At 35.5% G+C, this 27,944-nt stretch overlaps 1 protein-coding gene across 9 annotated transcripts in view; it reads right to left on the reverse strand.

Moving 5' to 3' along the window:
- Positions 1-27,944, reverse strand: part of LOC5568609 (annulin) — a 78,277-nt gene that overhangs the window by 7,646 nt on the left and 42,687 nt on the right. Inside the window, exon 1 of one of the 9 annotated variants that reach the window (XM_021847073.1) lies at positions 23,433-23,652. The exons of the other annotated variants lie outside the window; for them this stretch is intronic. Coding sequence (XP_021702765.1) covers positions 23,433-23,529 — 97 coding nt within the window. The 5' untranslated portion in view covers positions 23,530-23,652. Of the gene's footprint in view, positions 1-23,432; positions 23,653-27,944 lie in introns of those variants that run through there. 9 annotated transcript variants of the gene reach the window in all.

Genomic DNA, 27,944 nt, shown 5'->3' on the forward strand with positions numbered 1-27,944 from the left:
GAAGATGAACTCGAGAGCGTGTTATTTATTAGGTGTTGAGAAGCCGTAAACCACAAATCATAATTAAACAAGTATATATCGAGCAAGGGACTCATGTTCCGGTCGTTTGTAAACGTCGCAATCCATTGGGAGCCCGCACTATACGAATCTCAGCCAGCACGTCGTTGGCGAGTAATGTGTGGTATTTCAATACCTTATAAATAAGGCGCTCTCGGGCTAGGTATTGCTTATACAATAGAAAGCGTTGTGTTTAGATGTGCATCTAATTCTTTCGAAAGAGGTGCGCTTTGCGAAAGAAGGCCACGTGATTATTGAGCTGAAATCGAATTTAGGTTAACTTTTGCGTGCAATAGACCTCTCGTGGTGTAGAGGTAACGCGCCCTATCTAGTGAAAAGGAAGTCGGGAGTTCGATTCTCAACGAGAAGACGTGTAACTTTTTCGCAAATTTCACAACAATTTGTCCATCTAATCCAATTGCAAAGTATATGTAGTGTTAGGGCCCAGATAGCCGTAGCGGTAAACGCGCAGCTATTCAGCAAGACCAAGCTGAGGGTCGTGGGTTCGAATCCCACCGGTCGAGGATCTTTTCGGGTTGGAAATTTTCTCGATTCTCAGGGCATAGAGTATCTTCGTACCTGCCACACGATATACACATGCAAAAATGGTCATTGGCATAGTAACCTTTCAGTTAATAACTGTGGAAGTGCACATAAGAACACTAAGCTGAGAAGCAGGCTCTGTCCCAGTGGGGACGTAACGCAAGAAAGAAGAAGAAGATGTAGTGTTAAGTTTTTTTGGTAGATATTTTTTTAAGTCTGCCCAATCAAAGATATCCACAACCAAAGTAGGCTTGTTTTGCAAGAAAAACAACAATAACTCCCAAACGGATGGATTTGGCGAGTTCCCACCATTATTCAATGCTCTAAATTCTACTTTAATGAGGTATTAGAATTAAAAACGTTGGAGCCAGAAAACCAGTTTTCTTTGAATAACTCTATATTATCATAGGAAAAAAATAACTAAATCGGACAATTTAAGAGCTTTAAGGTGATTGTAGAACGAAGCCACACCGCAAATTTTCAAGAGCACAAGACTTGAATACCAAACAGCGCTTTATCCCTTTGGACACCATCAGCAAGCAAGCAATTTGATTGATTTTAGACGTGAACTGATGTCAGATTTTCCGGGCTTGTGCTCTTGAAAATTCAAAGTTTGGCTTCCTTTTACAATCACCTTAAAAAAGCTTTTTTTTACAAAGTTGCTGGGAATTGAATGATCTACAACTTTGCTGAAGCATGTATGCTATAATTTATACAAATATGAACGTTACAGGCAAATGTTCGAGTGGTTGTGCTACTTTTTCCCGAATGCCAGTTCCCCGAACAACCCACTTCTTCGAAAAGTTTTTGGAACTCATAATTTTCATAGCTTCATACATTTCAGGGTGGTGAACGCACTGGTCAACTGATATGCACCCTTCTTTATTTGATTGGCGGTTCTTACGAGTTATACCGTCCTCAGCATTTTTGGCATCATGTGTATAGCCATGAATGTCCAAATAGGGTGATGTGCTAGTATACACCGTATTAAGCATTGATCAGTGAGAACTGCAATTTTTCCAGTATTGCAGTGAATGATGCTGATACAAACCGATGCCAAACAAATCTTTCTTAAAACGGCCTTAGCCTTGTACAATAACATTTTGATAAATCTTGATCTCTTTTTGGAAATAATGCAAAGAAAATGCATCTTACTGTATTCTCAATCCGTCGTATCGTTTTCAACTCCGTCGCAATCAGTTTCCAGATTCGTCTCACAACTTACGCCTCACTGTGTGTATTGAGTGGTTAAAACACAACATATCAACGCTATAATAAAATGTTTTACTAGAATATATAGATCTTCTGGCATCTCCCTCCATTCCTTCAGCATGATGAAATATACTAATTTCCTTTAAAATTAATTGTTCGTCATCGAAATTCCGCCCGAACATATGAACACAATTTATTTTGACCGTACAATTATGGCATTTGCTCACAGTACAGCGAAAACAACACAATCAAAGGAACCGTATTTTTACGTCGAGCGTCTCGCACACATTGATGCGCACAAGCTTTTTTTTTCTCAGTACGACGGACTGAACTTTGTTTACATTCTCAATTATTCGCGGCGTTTGAGGAAATTTCGTAAAATTTGGTGATTTATGGAAGTTTTACGGCGTGTGATTGGAATGAAATCCTTCAGTGAAGAAGTACGAAGGTTTTCCATAGTGAAAATAAGTGCCTGGTGAAGTAAGTCACCCACCGGGGCGGGAAGAAACTTGTGTTGGAAAGTGGTGTGGCTCAGTCGATCGCTAAGCATTTCTCTCAAATCGTGTTCGTCCATGCGATTTCGGTGAAAAAGTGTAAAGTGGATAATTGAACTGAAGTTATTTACCGAAATACAGTAGTTTTATTGCATTTTTGGTGTACAAGTGTACAAACCATAACAGTTTTCACAAAATTACACTTGGATAATGAATCTATGTTGCAGGTAAGTTTGAATATCTGCCGTAGTGGAACAATTAAAGTTTGATACGACGAATAGTAGGGCTTAAGACGAAGTAGAACAAAACCCTAGCTCCGTGCTTATATTGCAATTTCAGGGAAAACTTTCCCTTTTACGGTAGAACGGAAAGCTACCACAGCTGTCACATCACTGATTTGCACTGGTTAATCATCAGTAGGCTTCAATGATACCTTGGATACCATCTTGATGATTGTTGTTTGTTACTATTTTTCATACCGTTTTCTCTTTCGAGCACACTATGATTGAATTGTTTGCTTCAATGATAGAACAATTTTGATGCCTGCGGTAGAACTTTGACAGCTGCGGTAGAACTCTGCGGCTACCGTAAACCGGAAAATTTTCTTAACAACCGTAATAGTTCTTTCTAATTCACCATCCTGCCACTGAAAACTATTATTGCGCTTGTAGTTCAACTCCTCCGTTCGAGGAAATGGCAGTCGGTGTAACGGGTCATTCGGGGAACTGGCGTTCGGGGAACTGACATTCGGGAAACGACATTCTGAGAAAAGTAGCACAATCGGTCGAGTCATATAACATCCCGCGGTATTATCTACAAATAGATTAAAATCCACAGATCACCTAGTGATCCTATATAGAGAGATACGCGGAAGTAAAATGGAAATATTTGGCAACAGACCAGCAGTGCTGATTTTGCTCGGCGTCGAGAACAATATTGTAACACGGACATGACTTCCTCATCGCTAAAAATATTATTTTTTTTTCGTTATAGATCTTTGAGCTACACATTCAAACTAATAAACAGCCCAAAAAATCAACAACTAAAAATCGCATTGAAAAAAAATTAAAAAAGAAAAATATTTCATTTGTTTTGCTTCATGCAAAATTACTTTTACCGAAATAATTTCAAGTGGATAACATTACTCCTCAAGAAAAGTTCAAAACAAACATAACGCATGTTCGTTTGGCTCACACTTTGACAGCTCTCGCTGCTCGATTGGCTCACACTTTGACAGAAATGTCAGCTTCCGCGAATCTCTCTTATAAAGGATTTCTAAGATCACCTATTATTTAAGTAAAATATTATTGATCGTGCAAAAAACTGCTTTATTTGGGTATATTACAATTATCCCTGTTTTAGAGATTTTTATGTAAATTTAATGTGTTTATGTAAATTTTAAACATGTGCAAATCGGTTGTCCGACATAACCCGGAATTCAATTTACCGGAAGACCATTTGCCGGAATGACACATATACCGAGAAACCATTATCCGGAAGGAGCATTTACCGGTAATAATGTTTTCTACAATGTTGACTGAAAATTATTTGGAATGACCACCGAAGATAATGAACAGGTAAAGTTCTTTCTTCAAAATAGGTATTAAAGAAAAGTCAATATTTCTTCATACTTGATCATTTCAATATGCACCATCTGCAAATATTTCATTTCATAGATGCTTAGGATAAATTTCTTTCAAAAGCTTTCTTTCCACCTACCTATAGGTACAGCTTGTCATTGCTGAACTGGTCAACTATGGCTACTACAAATGAGCAACTTTTCTTTTACCATTTGAACGTCGATTCTCCAAGTGTCTGAATGTTAAAAATTAAAAATGTTTAGAATTTGTATCACGTTTGGTTGTGCTACTTTACTCCAAGTGTCGTTACCTCAAACGTCAATCTTCTGGATTCTAATCCCCTCTTCCCCGAATGACCCATTTTCCCGAAAAATGGTTGACGTTATGACTGTCGTAACTTTGTACATTCCAAGGTGGTGAACAAGGCAGTTCTTTGATATGCACCCTTCCTTATTTGATCGGCAGTTCTTTCGAGTTTCACCGATTTCGACAGTTTTTATAACATGTGTTAAGATCTAGTATATTATTTTGATGATTGCTTATCATTCTTTTTAGTTTATCACCCTGGCATTGAATTCGGGGAACAGAATTCGGGAAATCCAAAGGTGGACGTCACAATGGCGAATTGTGTCTCTGCTCTCGATAACCATAGCACTAATTTTTGATCGTTGTCCTGAGCTTATAGCAAGCCATAGAGCCAAAATAAAAAATGCACCGTTGTCTGTCGCTTCATTTGCATGATTGATGCTTTGATGATTTGATACAAATCAAAATTAGATTATTGACGTGCTTTAGTTTAAGAAAATAATAAAAAAGGTTATAATTCAAAGCATTCAAAATACTGAGACATCCGATTCACTCAAATATTCCTTATTTGAAAAGCGATTATTTTTTTATTTATATTGACCTCTATGTTTTTTGGCACCCAATATAACAAAACTATAATTATTTCTATTGTTCTATTGTTTTAAAGTTTAATGACCTACACAGTTAAATTATTTTACGGTTTCCTGTGAAATCTCAACAGCTGAACAATTCGGTGAAATAAATTAACGGAGTACAGTAAACTTTAACAGTATTCGGTAAAAAATCACCGTAATCCGTTAAATTCCGACGAGATACGGTGTTTTATTTCACCAAACTGTTCAGCTGTTGAGATTACGGTGAAATTCATCGTAGTGTGTATTACACGTGCAATTAAATTTTGGTAAAGTGATATTCGTTTTGAACTTAGGGCCTTCATATCCGTTGTGGTAAAGAGCAGCTATTCAGCAAGATTAAGTGGAGGGTGGTGCGATTTAGAATGTCCATCCCGGGACAAAATATCCCAGGATTTGACAAATTTCGGGATTTCCCGTTTGACGTCCCTGGATTCTCGGAATGAACGTGATGAATTTGATGAAAACCATATAATTTCAATGTAAAACAATGACATTTTTTCCCAAACTCTATTCTTATTCGATAAATTCGATAATAATAAATTTGAATATTCGATCACATAGAAAGGCATCATGAAGAAAAGAGAATAAATAGGTAATTATTGCCATTATAATACGAAATCATCAAATAAGTTAAACATAGTTCAATATTACAAAGGTTATTTTTTGCTTTCATCTTCAACATAAGCCGTTTTTATAAGCCTAAGCTGAGAAAGCCAGTCTGAAAATACACCTTTACTTCAGTCGATAATTTTCAGTAATTAACTTTTAGCATAGAGCAATTCTCGCTGAAACCAGGCCGCCATCGGCACCCATCGTTAGAATTCCAATTTTATGTCTCTCATCGCTAGCTTTCGATAAAACTTAAGGGTGGTCCTTTTTGTTTTCTCAAATTGGTGGACCCCTCGTACGCCAGCTAGCTAAACAGTTTGCAAAAAAGCCCATTTTTTGATAAATCTTGGGTATTTCTTCACGTGATATGTCTCATATTTCCCTTGGAACACATACCAAACTTAATGGCATCGTATAGAGAAAGCATATAGCTTTCATTTGAAGATAAAAAAAATCCGGCGGCCATTTTGAATTTGGCCGCCATCTTGAATTTTGTTAGAAAAATCGTTTTTTCACCATTAGCGCACCGCTCGTTTTGAATTCTGAGATCACCATCAGAAAGCTGAGGAAAAATTGCGTAAGATAGGCTACAGAAACCAGGTGTGCAATGGTATTTTCCCTATGAATTGAACGATTTTCTAAAACATGTTCCACGATTTTGACGTATATGGCGAGTGCAATCAATGCAAACATCATTTTTTGTACAACAAAGATACAAGTTTTCAATAGCTGGTGTATTTTTCGAGTCAGATGAAGAATAGGAATATTATTTTGAGTGAAAAAATCTGGCGGCCATCTTGGATTTTGACGCCATCGTGGTTTTAAGTAGTAGAATGAGTTTTCACCTTGATAACACTCAACATGTTGAATTTTAATGCCACCGTTACACTTACTATTCTTCTTGTTCTTCTTTTTCCTGACGTTACGTCCCTACTGGAATAGAGCCAGCCCCTAAGCTTCAAAAGTAAATTAACAAGTAGATTTTTTTAACGCTTATTTGCCACCTGAATGATTGTTCTGCATATCTGCGAGTTGAAAAATAGCATTAATTCTTTCATTTATTTGGTCTTAAACCATTGATAGAAATGAACAATCTGTTGAACAGCTAAAATAAGATAAGACATAAAGAATCTGTTTGTTTTTTAACGGAGATCTTTAATTAATTAAACATGAAGAGCGCTGAGATGGTAAAAAGTCATTCTACTGCTAAAAACTAAGATGGCGTCGAAATCCAAGATGGCCACCAGATTTTCCAAACTCAAAATGATTCACCTGAGTTTCGGCATTACGTCCACATTAGAACAAAGCCTGCTTCTCACCTTTCAATTTCGCTATTTTTCACATGCATGTTGGGTGTTAGTAAAAACAATACTTTATGATTCAGAAAATCAAGGATTTTTTTGCTTAAAAATTTAAGATTTCCATTCTAAATTAATACACTTTTGGAAATGTTTTACGTTTAAACTACAGATATTACCACAAAACTTACTAATGTCCCAACGCACAATTTATAAACTTCATTCGATAACAAAAAAAAGCATATGGTAAAAAAAAATTGTTTATTTCAATCAATGTTTTTGGACGGTTTTTATTTATTAAATTTATTTATTCATAATAAGGCCGGAACAAATTTGAAATTTTACTTTTGTCTCCCCCCCCTTCAAAATTTTCAAAAAAACAGAAGGGGAAAATAAATAAAACATCTCATTTTCAGTGTAAATTTTTATTATTCTTCGTGTTTTTTAGCTAGCTTTGTAATTCGTATTTACTGTATTATATGAGCTAACAGGTGTTATTGGATAACAAGTCCTCAATCTGTTTGTTTTACTGTAACAGAGTTGCCCATGAAAAAAGATTTTTTTATGATTTACATGAATTCTTTTTCTTCTTAGCATTACGTCACTACTGAGACAGAGCCTGCTTTTCAGCTTATTGTCGTTATGAACACTTTCACAGTTATTAACCGAAAGCTTTCTTTGCCAAAGTTGCCATTTTCGCATTTGTATATCATGTGGCAGGTACGATGACACTTAATGCCCAGGGAAGTCAAGGAAATTTCAATAACGAAAAGTTCCTGGACCAACCGGGAATGTTACATTAGGGCTGTACAAAATAAAAAAAAATTGAATATTCAATCTCCCATATCTTTCTTACAATCCTTACAATAAAAATAGAGTTTGGTGAAATTTTCAGCTTTCTTCTTGATACATGTTCCAAGCACGTTAGTACTGGAATGTAAGTACAAATTTATCGTCCCATAGTAACTAATTCTTCAAACCATAATAAAGAAGTTTGCTGAAGAGAGCAATTCAATCCGACCGATAGGAGAAAATTCATGAGTTTGTTAGATATTATTTAGCTTCACAGCCCTGCAATCATCTACAAAAAATCCAAACAAAATTTGCTCAAAACGGATTTATTTCTTCACCAACATCCTTCATTAAAACTTGAAGAATAAGTTTTCCCTATGGAATGATATGTTTGTACTAACAGTACTAACGTAATTGGAACATTTTTCAGAATTTCTGCATATTAATTTTCATATAAACCTACATCGTCTTTGGGCCAACTTTAAATCACTTTAAGCTGAAAATTTCACAGAACACTATTTTTATGGTGAAGATTATAAGAAAGATATGAGAGATTGGATTTTCAAACATTTTTAAGATTTGAATCGCCTTAATGTTACACATGTTGGACCAAATTGATACAATCTAAATATGATTTCAAGTTGCATATAAGTTCAACATTTTCGCAGTCTTCTTGAAATTGTTATTAGCTAGAGTACAATTTGAAAGCCGTTTTATGAAAAATGATATGCGATCGATGTTACGAACTTCGAAAAAAGTCGTGTTTATTATTCCAACATTTTGATTTGACGGATATATGTGGCAAAACATGGTTTTTCGCCATATGAGAATAAAAAATGATGGATTTCCCTGAATTTCCATTTTATTATTTTTTGTCCCCCCCCCCTCGACATATTTTGATGGAAGGTGACAAAAGAAGATTTTTAGATTTGTTCCGGCCTAACTGAATTCAAACATATGTCGAAGAAATATTCTGTTATTAAAAATCGTATTATAAAAGAAAATTCCTATTTAATAACCTGTATTTATAACTAATAAAGCTGAGTATCAGGCTCGGTTCCACTAGGGACGTAAGGTCAGGAAAATGAAGAATAATAAGAAGAAGAGTTACGTAACCTTGTTTTTATTGGTAACCTCTAAATTCGACATGCTGAGTGCTATCAAGGTGAAAAATTCATTCTACTAGTCAAAATCAAGATGGCGTCAAAATCCAAGATGGCCGCCAGATTTTATCACTCTAAATAATACTCCTATTCTTCATCTGACTCGAAAAATATACCAACTATTGAAAACTTGTATCTTTGTTGTACAAAAAATGATGTTTGCATTGATTGCACTCGCCATATACGTCAAAATCGTGGAACATGTTTTAGAAAATCGTTCATTTCATAGGGTAAATACCATTGCACACCTAGTTTCTGTAGCCTATCTTACGCAATTTTTCCTCAGCTTTCTGATGGTGATCTCAGAATTCAAAACGAGCGGTGCGCTAATGGTGAAAAAACGATTTTTCTAACAAAATTCAAGATGGCGGCCAAATTCAAAATGGCCGTCGGATTTTTTTTAACTTCAAATGAAAGCTATATCCTTTCTCTATACGATGCCATTAAGTTTGGTATGTGTTCCAAGGGAAATATGAGACATATCACGGGAAGAAATACCCAAGATTTATCAAAAAATGGGCTTTTTTGCAAACTGTTTAGCTAGCTGGCGTACGAGGGGTCCACCAATTTGAGAAAACAAAAAGGACCACCCTTAAGTTTTATAGAAAGCTAGCGATCAGTGACATAAAATTGGAATTCTAACGATGGGTGCCGATGGCGGCCTGGTTTCAGCGAGAATTGCTCCGTAATGAACTACAATACCTTTAAAAATTTTAAATCGTTGCTTTTGTTCTTCAAAGTTCATTTCATAAATGGCGAATTAGTTTAATAAAAATGGAATGGTGTTTGTATGTCACGAGTTGGCTTGAGAACAGGTTAACAGATTTGAATGATTCTATCTCCGTTTTGATCGTCAAGTGTTCCGACGTGTTCGTATGAATAAATAGTTCAAGAAATTTCCCGGGAAAGTATAAAAAAAAAACAAATGAAAATAAGACTGTCACTTTGTATGTAAGCCTTCATAGCATTCTAAACGGCTAACTGGATAACAATACATCGTTTGTCGGGCCAACTAGTTATGACTATTTATCATCAATGTTTACGATCCTTTTATATATGTTATAGAGAATATGAAAATTTTCTAGCTAAATTTTCTAATAAGCTAAGGTGAGCTTTGATTTTTGTTGAATTACTCAATCAGAATAATACCATCTCGGAAAGTCACATTCTCTTTTTTGATTGTATAAACATTGCATTGTTCATTTTTTACTTCCAATTCAACAAAAATACTGGTTTTCCGGGACAAGCTTCGATTTTTGTCCCGAATCCCGGGACGAGCAAAATGGTCGGGAAATGGACACTCTAGTGCGATTGAATACTGCCGATTGAAAAATATTTCTGGCTGCCAATTTTCCCGACTTTTCATGGCTCAAATTACGAACTGACTCATATTCCGAACACTTGGTTTCTGTATGGCGATCTGGTTGGAATGTTTCGCTGAAATATGTCATCAAATAACAAGGAAATGGCAATCAATTTTAACGTCTCCAATATAATTTTTACCGCGGGAGTAGTGATGATTCTCTAGTTTGAGACCAGTAGAACGACTCTATGACACTACCTGAACGCCACTACCCCGAATGCCACTACCCCGAACGCCATTACCCCGAATGCTTAACATTTTGAGATAAAGCAGCTAGTTTTCCAACAAATAATTCTTATATACTAAGTTGTTTTTGGATTTGCTCTCTAATTTTGGTGAGATTCACACAGCCACATTGCAATGCTCTGAAGAACACAGCCACATTGCAATGCTCTGAAGAACAGCCTATTTCGAAAAAAGGGTGAATTTATTATGAAAATGATAGCTATAATATGCACAAAATTAGAATGTAGTAAAGTCTCTGATTGGACGTTGGTACTGACTTCCTTTACTCATTTTCGTAGGTGTTGGGCTACTAGCATTAAGATCTTCTTAAAGATTTTGTTCCGTAAACGATGGTTTTGGAATCTGCTTAAAGACCAACCTGATAGACAACCGTTCCGCTATAGAAAACCGGCGGCCACTGATTGATTTTGCAGTAAAAATTTTCGTTGGTTTGTGGGATCAATAATTTGAATTTTGATGAGATAATCACAAAAAAAATGTTGTTGATTCAAGGCAATGAAGAAATGATGATGGCAGAAAAGTGATGAGCAAATCCATAAGACACCTGTCTGTTTTAATACAAGAAGATAAAAGAAAGGGAAAATTTCTTGTATGAATTATAGCATGATTCACTTTAGTAAATGCCTTCAGGATAGATTCATTTAAAAAAAAAAGCTGTTCTATATGGAAATATTAGTGACTAGCTTATCCAACGAAATCTAGAAAGAATAGCATATTTAAGAAAGAAGGGCAAATTTCTGGTGAAATGTTTGCAGCTATGACGTGAATGATCACTCAAGCAACGTAATGCTATGGCACAACCTATATTCATAAGAAAGTAAAATATTGATTTGAAAACAAAATTGAAATATGAACACCACCAAGAAGTCAAAATACCGGTGATCACGCAGCTGTTCAGCAAGACCATATTTAGGCCTACAAATTGAACTTTAACACTTCACTTTTGCAAAAAAAATAAAATACTAAAATCACTAGTAAGGCGAGCAAATACCTTTAAACTCTTGCACGCCTTACTAGTGATTTTAGTATTTTATTTTTTTGCAAAAGTGAAGTGTTAAAGTTCAATTTGTAGTTTTAAACGTACTCTAATAATCCCTCCCCTAAAATTTAATATAAAAAGTGGCGGTTCTTATGCATTGAACATTTCTTTGACGTCCCTGGGCATAGAGGCACATGTACAATAATGGTAAATTGACAAGGAAAGCTCTCAGTCAATAAAAGGCTTATTTTATTAAAGGCATATTCACACATTTCGTAACACTGAAGGAGGCAAAAAATGTTGTGGGTGATTGTCCTCAAAATGTTACAGCCCATGCACAATATGTCGAATTTCCATACAAAAAATGGTACGAGCGGGTGGGTAGATGTCACAAATGACAATTTTTGGGCGTTATGAAATTTATGAATGAACCCTTGAACTGCGAAAGTGTCCTCTGAGCTGATAAACAGGCATTGTCTCAGAAAGAATGAGAAGAAGATAGTTGTCAACAAGATTTTTCGAAAGAATAGCTGGCATATAAAGTAAGGGAAAACATATGATGAACATTTTACCGACAAACTTTACGTACCATTGTTGATTACCAGTTTTCATTAGGGACGCTTTTTTGCTCGCAAAACAAGATACTGCACTATATCTCATACTAATCGGGGTAATGGCTCATTCGGGGTAATGGCGTTCGGGGTAATGACCCATTCGAGGTAATGGCTTTCGGGGTAGTGACCCATTCGGGATAGTGGCCCATTCGGGGTAGTGGCGTTTAGGTTAATGGCGTATGGGGTAATGGGATGGGGCCCAGTATAACAAGCTCAGATAAATTTATTTGCGAAATTAATCATTTGAATACGATTTATTCGTGCTGTTCGGAATTTGAATCAAGGTGTTCGAAATATGAGACAGAATAAACGCAGTGTTCGACATTTGAATCAAAATGTTGTTCCATACTTTTACGTAAAAACAATACTAAAATTATATCAACAATTTAATTGGTACACCCAACAGCTAACAGTTTACACAAATATCATCCAATTTATGCCAATAAGTTGCATTTGAAGTCACTGTTGGCTTTAAGTGTTCGGAGTATCGGAGTCAAAACGGTACTTTCATACTTGTCGTATTATAATCAAATGCAAAAATAGACCCTCAGCTAACAACTGTAGAAATGCTTCTAGAACAAATCTGAGAACTATAAGATTGTAAGGAAAACATGGGAGATGGAGTTTTCATACTTTTATCAATTTGAACCACCTCGCTACTCATCTGTGCAAAATACTTCTAATGTCCAGAAAGTAGAGAAAGTAACCCTTGATTGCTTCATAGAATTCCTTGTGACACAATAAGGGACATTTGCTGGACACCATCGTTAACGATGTATTGTCGTACCTTAGATGAAAGTTCAAAGAAATACAAACCAGCAGCGAGTCACCATTTGCAAACAATTGATCGGTGTGAAAAGATCGATTAATCAGTAGTTGATTTATCGCCCCCTTGCCCGTCCGTCGATAATGATAATCATCAATAGCTACAACAGATCGATATGAAGGTGATAGACAAGTGCCATAAAGCGGATACGATTGGTGTTGTCTCGGTTTCTAGAAGTAGGTACTATTCTCCCAATAGAGAGACGATTAATTCCTACCATAAGTCACGATTCCGTGACAGCAAGGTGACAGAATATCTGTCTGATTGCATCTCATCGGCATCGAGCAATTATGATACAGAGATAAGCCCCTGAAGAATTACATCTACTTATATACATTTGTTTTGAAAATATTATGACAATTCCAAGCTCGAAATGAGAAACATTTATTGAACCCCGGCTTTTTGACATGCAGGTTGAGTAATAAGCAATAAACGTTGATAACAAAAAAGTATCCTCATCGATCAGCATCATTGTATATGATTCAACTGTTCCTTAGACGTGTGGCGCTACAGTATGTCCGGTGCTGGGGAATTTCTATTCTCGTGAAGAAGATCTTCATGAGTAATGCATCTAAGAATCAGCAAGTGATTCTTGACCATTTCTCTGAGTTTTACACAATTGATATGATGACAGCACTCAGTTATGTTTATTGAGTGATTCACATGCAATACTCCTTCTGCTGTGTGACCCATATACCATTACGACTAACAGCCAGACCCATTAATCAATTTTCAACGAATCGATCAAAATAGAAGAAAAACGTTCTGCAGTCACCCACCAGCACAGGAACTGCTCAAATCCGGTCAAGGTCGTAATCACCAGAATCAAACGCACTTCCCGTTGCAGCATGCTGTCAGCTAAGTGGTCATTTCTAGCTAAAATTGAAGATAACTCCTTATTAGAAACCTTGCACCCACACGCCGTTCGGATTTGAGTTTGTCCAAACACATGCCACGTTACACCACAAATAGACCGCGTCTAAGCGAATTGCGCGTGCGATTTGCTGCTGAGAAGCGACGAGGTGGCTTGAATCAAAACAATGTCTACACCCACGGAACGCATTCTGTGTACCAAGTGGGACTCGGGGGCATAATGGACATACGGGGTGAAATGGACACCCATCAAATGCATATTTCATTGAATATGAATACACCGTTTGAGGGTGTACCAGTATTCGTCAAACTATTATAGAAAACTAATCATTCGAAAACAATCAAAAGAATGTTGAATACAGTCAACAAGTTAAATGAAAGTTTTCACACCATGGTTTGTAGGAAACATATTAAAACTGGCCAGAAACTTTGTTTTTGTATTGTTTTTAATTTCCGTTTCACCACTTACTTTGTTTCCTATGGGAAATGTCGAATTTGAGCACAACGTGAAGAAATAAGACGCGTAGGAGCAACAAATATTAAAAATGACCTTTTATTGTATATCTATAATACATAATTAACCTATTATTTTCTTCGAAAGTTTCTGCGATTGATGTCATACTATTTTAAAGTGATTCAATTAACGCAAAACGATGTATGCCCGTTTGTGCCGTATAACGGTATATAACCCAGGGTGGCGAATACTGGTACAGTGGCTAACAACGGCACCGGCCACGTACTTACGGTCATCAGGGATGTTAGTGTGACATCCATTGTTACTAAAGACCGATTTTACCTCCATTGCACAGTGGTCCATAATACAATTTTATGCGGAAAGATGCATTTTGAGCTTTAGAATGAAACATTAGACGAAAACAGACTTCCACTAAGTTGTTTAATAAGGCCCTTTGTTTGGTGTTATTGAAAATAAGATTGGTCCATATTTTCATAGAAATGGTATAACCAACTTTCTTATTTGTAAAAATTATAACATACATGCTTTATCAAAGTTGCAGCTGTAGGTCATTCAATTTCAAGCAACTTCGCCAAAAAAGTTTTTTAGTAGCTCTTAATTTAATCGACTTAGAGCTTTTTTTCCTTTGGTGACATAGGGTGGTCTAACGAAAACTGGTTTTCTGGCTCCAGCGTTTTCTATTCTAATATCTAACTCGCTATCTCTATCCGTTTGGGAGTTATTGTTGTTTCTCTTGTAAAAATAAGCCTACTTTGATTGTGAATATCTCTGATTGGGGCAAACATAAAAAATATCTTATGATGGTATTCAAAAGGCAAAAAACTATTTAGAAGATTTTTATTGTATGTATTTTTCTATTATTTTCAATATAGACCATGAGAATGAAATTTCCAACAAAAACAGCCTTGCACAAAATTGAGTCTAAAAATGAAGTATTATATTCAATGTCATCTAAAACTAGGGTGGTCCACAATTTCACATAAATAATATAATCAACTTTCTTATTTGCAAAAATAATGGTATATACCCTAAGGCAAATTTGTAGGACGCCCCCTCCAGAACCATCCAGTTGTTTTTTTGTTCTAGAAATTTGGCTTGAAACCTCCGGATTATTCCAGAATTGGAAAGAAAATTGAAATGTGTCTTGTCTTTAAATCTTCAGCGGAAATTTGTTGAAAAACCCCAAGAAAACTTTTGCTACCAAAATTAGCTCAGCGGTAAAAGAATGTGTAGAGAAACATGTAGTAAAATAACTGGGAAGGGGGAAAGTATTTATAAAGATATTCGTAAAGAAGCTTGTATTGATCTTTTTTTAAACACTTCTTTAGAAATCATTTTACCAACTTGAATATTTGTGCGATACGAGGATGGATTTTTTAGAGGCTTTCTGGTACAATTCCAGTAAACCAGAAGTCAAGGAAGGATAGATTTCAATAACAATTTCTAAAGAAGATTCTGATGGTATCTCAATAGAATTAAATTATAGGAGTGTTGAAAAATTGCAGAATTCTTAAACTTATGGTTCCTGATTCCTGAAAGTCCATCGGGAATTCCTCAAAAAAAAAACAGAATAATGCACAATACATCTTCAGTAATGTTCTTAAAAAAATCAGCAATACTTTTACGTTAAACTTCTACTGTACTTCAAAATAATCGATAATAGACCCTTCAAAATAGTTTGTTTGGAATAACGAAACTTCGATGTTCATACAAAAATATTATCTTAGATTTTTGCTTCAAATACTTTCAGTAACACTTTTATCCGTTTTTAGATCATTTTCTATTATAATGAAAATGGACGAATTATAAATTTTACGATAGGAATTTAGTAAATTCTTAAATGTATTTATGGAATAATCCTGAGATTACAATTCGAAAAGTAATTGGATTAATTTCTAGCACCTAAAACAATACTTGATTTAATTTCTAGAGATTTTTTTTTTAGAAGTTCAAGAATAAGATTTTGTAAATCTTAGTAAATCTGATCAAAAATTTCTTCAAAAAATTTCTTTTGGGAATTTCGTTAGTGCGGTTTAAAGAAAACAAAAATCTTTGGAAAATACTAAGATGAATTTCTGGTATTTTTTCAGAAGAATGTTAGGGAAACATATGATTCTCTAAGAAATTCCGGTACAAATTACTTGGGAAATCTTTGAGTATTTTCGTTAAGAGATTTTGAAAATAAAAAACAGTTTAACGTAGTCCGCTAGGAACTTTATAAGAATGTTAGAATTCTTTAAACATTTCTTAGTTAGGATTTTTTGAAAAAACATATTCGAGAGAGTTCTGAAGGAATGGGGGATGTTGCTCCTTGATTTTAGCGAAATCAAAAAAAAAAATCTGTGAAAAAATGCAGAAAGATATGCGAAAAACTTCTTTGAGAAACCATGAACAACATTTTCCCAATTGAATTCTTTTTGATTGCTCATGCTCATGAATGTTTTATGGAATATTACGAGGAATCCTTAGAGTAACACCAAGAAGGTTTTTTTTTTTGTGGGAAGTTTGGAAAATTGTAGCTGTGATTTTTTCAAACAATCCTGTAGAAAACCTGTAGAATGAATTCTTGCTTGGTGACCTTAAAGACATTTTTGGGGGACTCTTAGAATTTTTGTTCTATTTTTTGAATAAATCCTCTGTTATTTAACTGAAAATCCTAAATAAACAATTGGAATTTATATTACTAATAAGTACGTAGAGGACTGTCCAGGAGAAATTATTAAGAGATTTTCTTATGTTTTTTATGGTGGAATTCTTCAAGAGATTTTTTAGGCAATTCAATAAAGATTCTTAGAAAAATTTTCTGGTGCGATCGGAAATTCTGGGATTGATTTTCCAGGACGATCTCCGTGAAAACTAATAAAAGAGTTTGTTGCCGCTAGCTGCACTGCTCCATACTAGATATCAACCGACTCCTTTCGGCTGACCCACAAAGCTGCTCTGTCAAAAGAATGTGGTGGCAGTTCCATAACATGCAACGATGACAAATCAAATCAAAATTGATATCGTTAATGATTAAGATAGTTAAGCTCCATAGCAAGTTAATCTTGAATACTAAATTCTCTATATAAAGATAGTTTTTCCCTTTGAAAAGAACTCTGCATTTCCATTTGAATTTTGCTTAAACGTAAGGCTAAATGAATTTAAAACCTACGGCATATAAAATCTAATTAAAACGTATTGTAGTTACAGTATCTAAAAGGGGTTAAAACTTAAACTATTGTGAATTAGTTAAAACACGCTATATTTCTAAAAGTAAGTTATAAAACATGTAAATGGCTGAAGTCGGTGTAAATTGTCCTATATCTACTACCCGATAAAAGAGTTCTTGAAGAAAGCATTTGAAAGTATGAAAATAATTCATAGAGAAATTCTCGTATGAATTCTAGGAGAAATCTCTTCTTCTGCTTGGTTGAATACCTGGAAAAATCGGGGAAGAATTACAAAGGACATTATTCGTGTTTCTTTTTTTTTGCCAGAACTCTTAAAGGATTTTTGACTGGATTACAAAATTTGTAAGTTTACATTTAAAAATATCACTAATGTGCCACGAAATGATAAAAAATAACAAATAATCAAAACAATAAAATTTGTCAAAACTGTGATTATTGCGACCGACATTAAATCTGTAAAACAAGTACATGCTAGGCCCCCTCCAGAAAAAATCCTAGCTACGCCAATGGTAACATGTTTCCCTCTGATTTTGAATTTTTTAACTGAACAATTGCAATGTTCAAAACCACCACTATGGCGGAAACAGTCCAAGTTGTTATTGGATTACGTTTCTCTATGGAGCTGTTGATACTTCTAACAGTAAATACCATACATGCAGCAGTTTTTGCTAAAACTTATTTTAAGCTTGGATCCAAAGTCTAAAGAAATCCAAACTTCTTTGTTTATCATATTGATTGACTGGATAGAGCATGTGGTGGAGTTGCTATCATTATTCATCGGCGTTTAAAACATCAACTTTTTTCGACATTTGAAAACAAAGTTTTCCAAACTTTGGGTGATTCTGTTGAAACACAGCTTGGTAAATACGCTTTCATTGCTGCCTATTTCCCTCTGATTTTGAATTTTTTAACTGAACAATTGCAATGTTCAAAACCACCACTATGGCGGAAACAGTCCAAGTTGTTATTGGATTACGTTTCTCTATGGAGCTGTTGATACTTCTAACAGTAAATACCATACATGCAGCAGTTTTTGCTAAAACTTATTTTAAGCTTGGATCCAAAGTCTAAAGAAATCCAAACTTCTTTGTTTATCATATTGATTGACTGGATAGAGCATGTGGTGGAGTTGCAATCATTATTCATCGGCGTTTAAAACATCAACTTTTTTCGACATTTGAAAACAAAGTTTTCCAAACTTTGGGTGATTCTGTTGAAACACAGCTTGGTAAATACGCTTTCATTGCTGCCTATTTGCTTTTTCAATGTACTGGCCAGCAAGTTAAATTGCTTCAAACTGATTTACAGAAATTTACCCCAATTTTTTTTATCATTTGTATCTTTAATGAAAATCATCATGGATTAATTAGCAAAGCAATTCCAAAGGCAGAATTTAATTTTATGAGTGCTCTTCAGGATATTTCTCAATACAATACTTGTTGTTCCTTTTCGAGAAACCCTCTTACGGTTGCTGAAAAATATCGCCATTTTATGGTCTCAAAAAAGCATTTTCTTAATGTGCCCATTTTGCCTTTAATCTCCCTGCCTATCGATCCCACAGCACGGTAATCGTTCTCTGGGCGGGCGGCTGATCGCATTCAAATTATCCATCTATTAGTCATATACCTACCTACTTCGGTTTCGGTGTGATTTTAGCTTGGAAACAGAACCCACCATTAAGCGATGAACTATGCGTGTTGTTTGGGTAAAAGATCACTGCATTAAACTGATGGCCGAACCGTTGCGTTGTCGGGGGCTGTAATTTTGGAGTTTGATGCGCGGTTTCCGATAATGACCCATTGCTTATGGTACGCGATGAAGTTCGATAATGAAAACAGTGCGCATTGGTCCCAAAGCCATATCTAGGAAGACAAAAATGATTGTGCCTAAACCGTCAATTTTAGATAGATGGTGTCTTCGGCAAAGTTTCTCCATATTTTTCAGACATTTTTTTCAGAGATGTGAAATTAGGGTGACCCACATGGTTTACGAGATCAGCACATAAACTTTTTTGCTGACGCATTTAGGACTACACAATGTTCTACAATGTTTTAGAACAATCGATTTGGAGCAACTTTGCCGAAGAACCTAAATTTCTATCTCTTATGGTTCGTGAGTTATGATTTTTTTATCGAAAACGTTAGGGTGGTACTGAAAAATCAGTTTTTTTCTTAATAACTTTTTATACGATAATTTCTCGCAAAAACTTTGTTCCGTGCACTTTTAGAACTTTTGATTGCGCAACTTTTTGCCGAAAAAACTACTGTTCTATCTCTTATGGTTACAGAGTTATCAGAAATTTTCTTCGACAAAATGGTTGTTTTCAAATGCCGATATCTCCGAAAGGCGCAAACGGATTTTCAATCTTTTGTCAGCATTAGAAAGATTATCTTTTTGTCTGTTTACGGTGAAAAAACTGTGAGGACGTTTTTTGTTTGAAAAGATTGACAAAATTTTGATAATAATATGTTTTTTAACCGAAAATTGTCCATAACTTGAAAAATATTCGAGATAGCTCTTTGATGCCTTCAGCAAAAATGTGCAAAATTAAAAGTTCTGAAAGTGCTTCATACAAACTATTCATAAAAAATCAACGCTCTAAGATATATTCACCAAAAAACCGAATTTTATATGATGAAGAAAGCGAAAAAAGAGATATTTGCTAGAACAATTGAAATAACTGTATGTAAAGTCATTTAAAATTGAATTATCATGTATTGTTATCGATCATAGTAAGCGGAATCTGAGAAGTTGTAAAAGAAAAATTATTTGCTGAAGCAGTTTTCGAGTGATCAAGACCCACCTTCTGGTTCGTTACCTTAGACAAGTATTTGGGATTTACATCTGGTTCAAATTCAAGCTTCATGCATTCTTCAACAAGCGAATTCTGCCCTGACTAATTCGTTGTGGCAGATTTATTGGATTTGATTGAATTGAATGGGATAAGTTGGATGCCAGATAGAACAATTGCAGATACTTCTATATATCTATGGGAGGATATCACGGGAAGTAAGGTTTTGGTAATTTGAAGGAATTCTTCAAAGTATACGTTTTGTTATCGTTTAGAGTTGATAATATAATAAACGGGACCGGTATTGAACGCATGACCTTCTGCTTAGTAAGCCGAAGCGGTAGCAATTTATAACCAACCACGGCAAAGGTTAGCGGGACAAACATTATGTCGCGAGAAACAACAGGACTTCGTTTATGGATTAATGTTCCTTGGATCACTGTTAACGTTCAACGCGCCGTCATCGTAATCATCGTCATCATTGAAACTTCAAAAGCAGTTTTTCTGTTCGAAAACAAAAATTATTCGATGAAAATGTGTTCACTGTGTTTCGATTGGAGAATAGAATACAGTGAACACATTTTCCTATAAATTTTCTTGATTTTGAACGAAAAAACTGATTTTGAAAATTCTGAAATCAATGACGGATCCTGCCTCCTTAAAACTGCTTCAGCAACTAACTTTCCCTAACTCCTAAGATTTCGCTTACTGTGATCGATCTTATTTCATTACATATATTTTCAATTTTAAATGATTTTACATACAGTTATTCCGGTTGTTCCAGCAAATATCTCTTTTTTCGCTTTCTTTATCATATAAAATTCGGTTTATGGTGAAAATATATTGAAGCGTTGATTTTTTATGAATAGTTTGTATGAAGCACTTTCAGAACTTTCAATTTTGCACATTTTTGCTGAAGGCACCAAAGAGCTATCTCGAATATTTTTCAAGTTATGGACAATTTTCAATTAAAAAACATATTATTTTCAAAATTTTGTCAATCTTTTCAAACAAAAAACGTCATCACAGTTTTTTCACCATAAACAGAGAAAAAGATAATCTTTCTAATGCTGACAAAAGATTGAAAATCCGTTTGCGCCTTTCGGAGATATCGGCATTTGAAAACAACCATTTTGTCGAAGAAAATCTCTGATAAATCTGTAACCATAAGAGATAGAACAGTAGTTTTTTCGGCAAAAAGTTGCGCAATCAAAAGTTCTAAAAGTGCACGGAACAAAGTTTTTGCGAGAAATTATCGTATAAAAAGTTATTAAGAAAAAAACTGATTTTTCAGTACCACCCTAACTTTTTCGATAAAAAAAATCATAACTCACGAACCATAAGAGATAGAAATTTAGGTTCTTCGGCAAAGTTGCTCCAAATCGATTGTTCTAAAACATTGTAGAACATTGTGTAGTCCTAAATGCGTCAGCAAAAAAGTTTATGTGCTGATCTCGTAAACCATGTGGGTCACCCTAATTTCACATCTCTGAAAAAAATGTCTGAAAAATATGGAGAAACTTTGCCGAAGACACCATCTATCTAAAATTGATGGTTTAGGCGCAATCATTTTTGTCTTCCTAGATATGGCTTTGGGACCAATGTGCAGTGGCTTTTAATGCAGTGTGTTCAGGGAAAAATATGTGGTAGCAGATTATAGAGGAAATATTACCCTGTAGTATCTAAGCATTGGATCCTGGTTCTAAGCCTTCCGAAATTATCTAGAACTTTGAAAAAGCCTCAGAAGCTGATTCCACCGTTGAGAGGATAATAAAATATTACTAATTAAAAGCAAAAGAAAATTGCTATGCACTTTGAAAGCGCAAGCAGTTTCAGGCTTCACTAGTCCAATTGAAAATCACATTGCACTCAAGAGTATATATTCGACGACAAATTTGAAAGAAGAGAGAACTATTATGTTTGTTGAAACGAACCAATTTATGGTCAATTCAACAAAATTCGATGATTACGCCGACAAAAATCGATTGTAAGTTTAACAAACAAATTCGTTTGCTCGTTAGACTAACAAATCGTTTGACGATTGGTTTTATGGTTGAACACAATCAAATTTCTGTGAGTGAATGAAAAGTTTGCATTCTAACAAGACATTTGAATAATCGCCAACTTTTACGTTTGATAAATTTAATTCTATCTAACAAATCTGAAAGCTATTCAACTGGTTTATATGTCTTCTAGACATATTAAAAGCATTCGAAAGTGTTTGGCATTTTTGATAAGAATCAATCATCTGTTTGAATGTTTCAGTTCTACTTCCTAAGAATATGTTTGAAACGTATAGGAAAAGTTTTGATTCTGGTGTTTTGAAGTGGGACCTTATCCTGGGTATAAAGAACCATAGAAATTTTTATATGAAATGAAAACAAAATACCTGTTTATCGTAAGCTGGTTGTAATAGTACTTAAAAACTTAGCTTACTAATTCGGTAATTATAACACAATTATTTTTTGTGAGCCAATGGAAGACATAAACAATTTATCTGTCAAGTTAAAAATGTCGCAGAATTGACAACTGAAGCACATGGCAATAATAACAACAATATTGTTTGTACTAAATACATTCTGTATCATTGTATCTTCAACTTTCTAGAAGACTACTCCCTTGAAAAACTTTTCCTAAACGAGCTATGACGGAAAGTCCCACTTACCCTGGATTCTCACTTGCCCTGAGGTAGCGCATAGGGTATTGAATTTTCAAACTTCAAACCATATGGGGAATTGACTTTTCAAACTTTTTTGAATTTTGAACCACCCTAGTGTATACCAATAATTTTCGTTAGGCAATAAATGGATGTTCAAAAAGCGTTTAAAAGTATTCTAATATTTTTTTCAATGTGGTTATGGTATGCCATTTTAACAGTTTGCAAAGGCTTTCTTAATTGTAAGACAGTATAATAGACTAAGGCTTCAGTCTTAATATAAATTTAGTATCTGCATTCCATGGCGCCGGTATGCAACGACTACGTTGTCATCCTGTACCTTGAAAACCGCTAAAATCATACCAACACACGCCATATAAATTTACTCACGACAAACAGAACACCATCAATAGTATTGATTTATGCAAATATTCATATAACATTCTAAATAAAACCGTCATTAACCAGTGGGAAGTGCCACTTCAGACTATTGATCAACAGCGTTCGTCGAACACCTACTGCATTATAACACATTGCACACTTCACTCTTCAATCCAAATCACTCCTTCAAAGTAACAGCCTGATTCTATTTCGAACATCGTACAATCACATCGTTAATCATTCACATCTTCGTTTGAAACAGACCATATGACAAACCATATGAAATCGACTGGACATTTCTATCACATGATGTAATCGCGATTCCCGTGTAGCAATATTTGATGATTAGCAAAAAAAGAGAATTACATTCCGGGGCTGACCAAATCATCATCGGTCGACGAATCCGCTTCCTTCTCCAGGATGTCGGCAACATGCGTTCGACGTAGTCGTACAAATAGCTCATTTTGTCGTTCAAGGGATGACTTCAAATAACTAATTACTACAACTACCGATTCGCTACCGATCCGCAAAGAACGTGTGACTATTCGACCTGCCCGATCGCGACGAGAACTTCAACTGCCATTCAAGTCGCTCTCGTTGCAAATTCTTATAGAGATTCTAATGCACAGAGTTCGATCGCAGCATCCCAACCCAACTTCGGCCGGCAATCCAAGGGATTAATAGCGCTTGTAGTAGGAGCAACTTTTGCCCACCACCTCGTCTGAAGTCGCTCAGCTGATTTGCTTATACATTTTATGAATGAAACAACAATGATCTGAGGAGATCGCGCGCGCGCGCGCGTAAACTTCGTTCAAGCATCTGAAGACTAGAGCTGTGCGCCGACACCATTCTATTTTGAGTCACGCAGGGTTTTCCAAAGACCCTTCAAGAATCACTCCAGGGATTGTTAAATGAATACTTGCACTAGATGCCTCAGAAAACGAACTGGTAATTGTATTGGCTTTCCTAACTACTGTATTTAAAAAGCGTGAATCTCTTCAAGTAGCCTGCAAATGCGGAAAATAGAACATGTTTCTACTATTATTTTGGGTTACCCTTAGCAACAGTAGCGATAGGCGTGAATTTCACTGGCTTTGCTAATTTGCATTGCTTGGCGATTGTAGTGTGATTCTCATGATTTTGCCCAGCTATGACCAGTGTTGATAGACTCACACTCAAAATCTCAATCAATACGCTCTCCCGTGAGAGTAAACTCATTAGAGATCTGCTTCGCAAATCTCACGCTTGAGATTTTGATGCAAAATCAACTCAAACCTTAAAAAATGATTCAGTCGCAAAACCCGGCAAAAACTCGTGAAACCCGAATGTTGTTGTTTACGTTAGAAAGGATTAACATAATTTTACCAGACTAACAAGAAATTATTGCCGTGTGTGAGTAAACTGTGGAAATACGAGACAATGAGTTAAAAAGGTGAGCCAACTCATCCATGATTTTTTGACTGCTGAGTTGCATGATTGACAACTCACGCATGAAAAATCTCAAGCGTGAGTTGTGAGAAATTGAGTTTTTCACAGCACTGGCTATGACATAGAATATCATCGTACCTGCCACACTATATACGAATGCGAAAATGGCAACCTTGGCAAAGAAAGCTCTCAGTTATTGAGCATTTCGCACCTTATTAGACTACTGTGCAGAAAATTTTTTGCACAGTGAGCATTTGCGCATCTCACACATCTGTTTGACAGCATGCTTGGATACTATCTTTTTCCGCCATTGTTTTGATTTTGTACGCCAAAATGACAACCACGCAACTGCATGTTACTCTTTTTGTATGAATATTTTTCAAATTTTCTATTAAGTTGCTGAAAATTCTTCCGTTTCAAGGAATGCCGAATCGCTAATGTCGCTACGTCCTGAATCTGCAGGAAAAAGATCTGATTTTGGAGACGATTTAGATGATTTTATCATATTGGATCCAGCAAATAATAGCTACTCAAAGGAAAAACTTCTCAATGAGATTTACGGCGGCTGGCTTTTGGTTGCCGTTCGCGCTTTCAAGGACCATGTAAAAGGAACAGTGTAAAGGAATTTTGTTAGTGGGATGTAGCTGACAATACGGTGGAGTCTTTTTACATCAATACTGGTTGTTTTCAAGTAAACATAATCATAAAGAAATTTTGGTGCAATCTTTTTGACTGCTTTGAATTTTTTTTGAAACGTCATAAATAGCCTTCAAACCATATGCCTGCTGATGTTGGTGAGTGTACAAATTGTATCCAGCACATGAATAATTTCATTAGAATCTAAAAATTCGTGCAATTGTCAATAATAACTGGAAGTGCAAATTGAACACTAAGCTGAGAAGTAGGCTCTGTCACACTGGGGACGTTATACCTAGAAGAAGAGAAGAAACACATTATTGTGCACGGAAAGTGGAGCCCGTATGGCAACATGACGGTAACAAATTTGTCCATCTTAGAGATTACAATTAAACATATACATGGGTTAGCTTTACTTAATCCGCACTTTCCATAAAAATTGTTTTAATAAATGATGAAAAAAAATTTAAAACGTTTTCTGGAATGTCTATTATGCTTATTTTTATTGTGTGTTACCGTTATCATTAGAATGAGTTTATTTTGAGATATTGGATCTGTGGATATCTAGCTGTCTGAAACTGGGGGACAAGATACACATGGCCAATGTCCTATAGAACAGGTTCGGATCTTAGTATGTGTTAGCTTGTCTTAGTCACGAAAAATATGTAAACAAAACGATCAGCTGCTACAAGGCTGCTAAAAATTATGTTTGCAGCTTGCTATGTTCGGCAACTTTGTGAATTTTCGGCTCGCCAAAGCTGGCATTATACAACTACCGCTTCAAAACACCGCACCTTTTAGTACCCCATATCGCCCATAAGGGCGTAACTGCAATGATCGATTTCTCTTCAAAGATTTTCTCTTTAGCCAATTATTTAGCCAGGCGACTGTTTTCGACTGCCATTTTCGATTCAGTAGAAAGAACTAATTGTCCTTGAACATGTTGCATCGAACAACGTTACTAAAATCTAAAGGGACATTCCAGAAAACGACCTACGCCCCTATTCTAGATACGCTTATGTTCACAATCAATTCACATATGGTGAAAGAATACATTTTAATTTTTAAATTATGATTGTTTTTGTGGTGTCCAAACAATTTTTGTCCATACATTTTTTCGCTAGAAATTACAACCGAGTTATTACAGGTATTCCTGGGATAGTTCTTCCATCACATCCATTAGAATTTAGAACAAATTCCCTGCGAAGATTTCTTCTGGTTCTTCCAAGATCTGTCGTAACCGTGAAATAGAGGAGGACGTTTAGCGTTTAACTTACAACACGTAAGTTGCTCTTAACAATAATCGATTAACTAATCCCAGCTTTTTTTAGAAATCACTCGTTACATTTGTCATTACTCTTGCACATTCTCTCTCTTCCTCTATTTCTATTGGAAGAATGACAGTTGGCTTTTCCATTCAAAATGTCTACAAAAAAAAACAAATACAGCGGGGGTTCACTGGTTGGAATACGACTGCCTTCGTTCTAACGAATCCGACCCGTTAGTTGGAGCGACTGACAGCTGGTGAAAATGCACCAGACTAACGCATCTGGAGCGCAAATTGTCACGAAACGTACATATACTTGCACATTTGTTCTATATATGGTGACTTCAATGCGACGGTAGCCAGATGCCAAAGTCAGTTTGACATCTTCTCCTGTCATTCGAGTGCTTTTTAGTCGAATTTTTTTCCAATCAGCGAACATCCAACCAACGAGACATTCCATGTAGCGGACCCCCAACGAGAGAATCCCCACTGTATACTTCGTTTGAAAGTCAACAAAATCTTTCTGGTCATTCGTATTATGCAGTCAGAAGAGTTATTGAATAGGGCGTAATATGTAGATGTATTATTTTAACATTGAGTATTATTTTAACATAGGAGAAAATATTGATATCTCCTAAATTTTATAATTCATAATTAGCATTCTGACTACTCATCACTACACATGTTCCTTATTTTTTCCAACGATCTGTTCTATAACTATTCCTGTACTTTCTCCAAGGATTATTGAAGAAACCACTGAGAATTTTGTCCAAGGTTTATTCCATGAACTACGGCGAGAATTTTTTAACCTTCCTTGAGAATTTGAGTCTTTTTTTTTTGCTAATCGGCACGGTAAAGGAGCTTTAACTTTGTAGAGAAAAGAGATATCAATCTGAAATTTTCAGACTTTTCCTAACTTCCGAAGTGAAAACGAACATTTTTGTGCTAAAAGAAGTTTTCAGCTACCGGAAACAGTGACACAATCATAAGGGTCAAAAATGTCATTGGTCAGCTTTCAAAAATCGCTTTTTAACAGATTTTCGTTCTTTTAGCTTTACATGAAAGATATGTAATCCTATAATAGAACTCTGGACATTTTTTGTGAGTAAGGCCATTCTCGGCACAATGACTCAAGGACATCTGTAAGCTGTTTCAGAAGGAACTAGTACATATCATATTCAGTAGTTTATACACATATTCCGATTTACAAGAGCATCAAGAAGACCAAAAACTATATTTGGCCGGATGTGGTCGGATTATACCGGAACCGGTTCCGGTAGGGTGTGATGTGTACATCATATAGCGACAACTCAAAATTCATCATTTTCATCCAGATCTAAATAGATACCATGCCAAAAATCAAATCTAAAATTCTTTGGTGGTTGGTCATTTGACATAAAGTCGTTTGGCAAAAATCTGTTTGGCATAAAGTCGTGTGGTATAATGGTCATTTGGCATAATGTCATTTGGCATAATGGTCGTTTGGCATAATGAGTTTGAAACCAAGAATTTCTTAAAATGACATTCATTCTTACGCTCCTATTGAA

The sequence above is a fragment of the Aedes aegypti genome, chromosome 2 (genome assembly GCF_002204515.2).
Source record: "Aedes aegypti strain LVP_AGWG chromosome 2, AaegL5.0 Primary Assembly, whole genome shotgun sequence".
Taxonomy (NCBI): domain Eukaryota; kingdom Metazoa; phylum Arthropoda; class Insecta; order Diptera; family Culicidae; genus Aedes; species Aedes aegypti.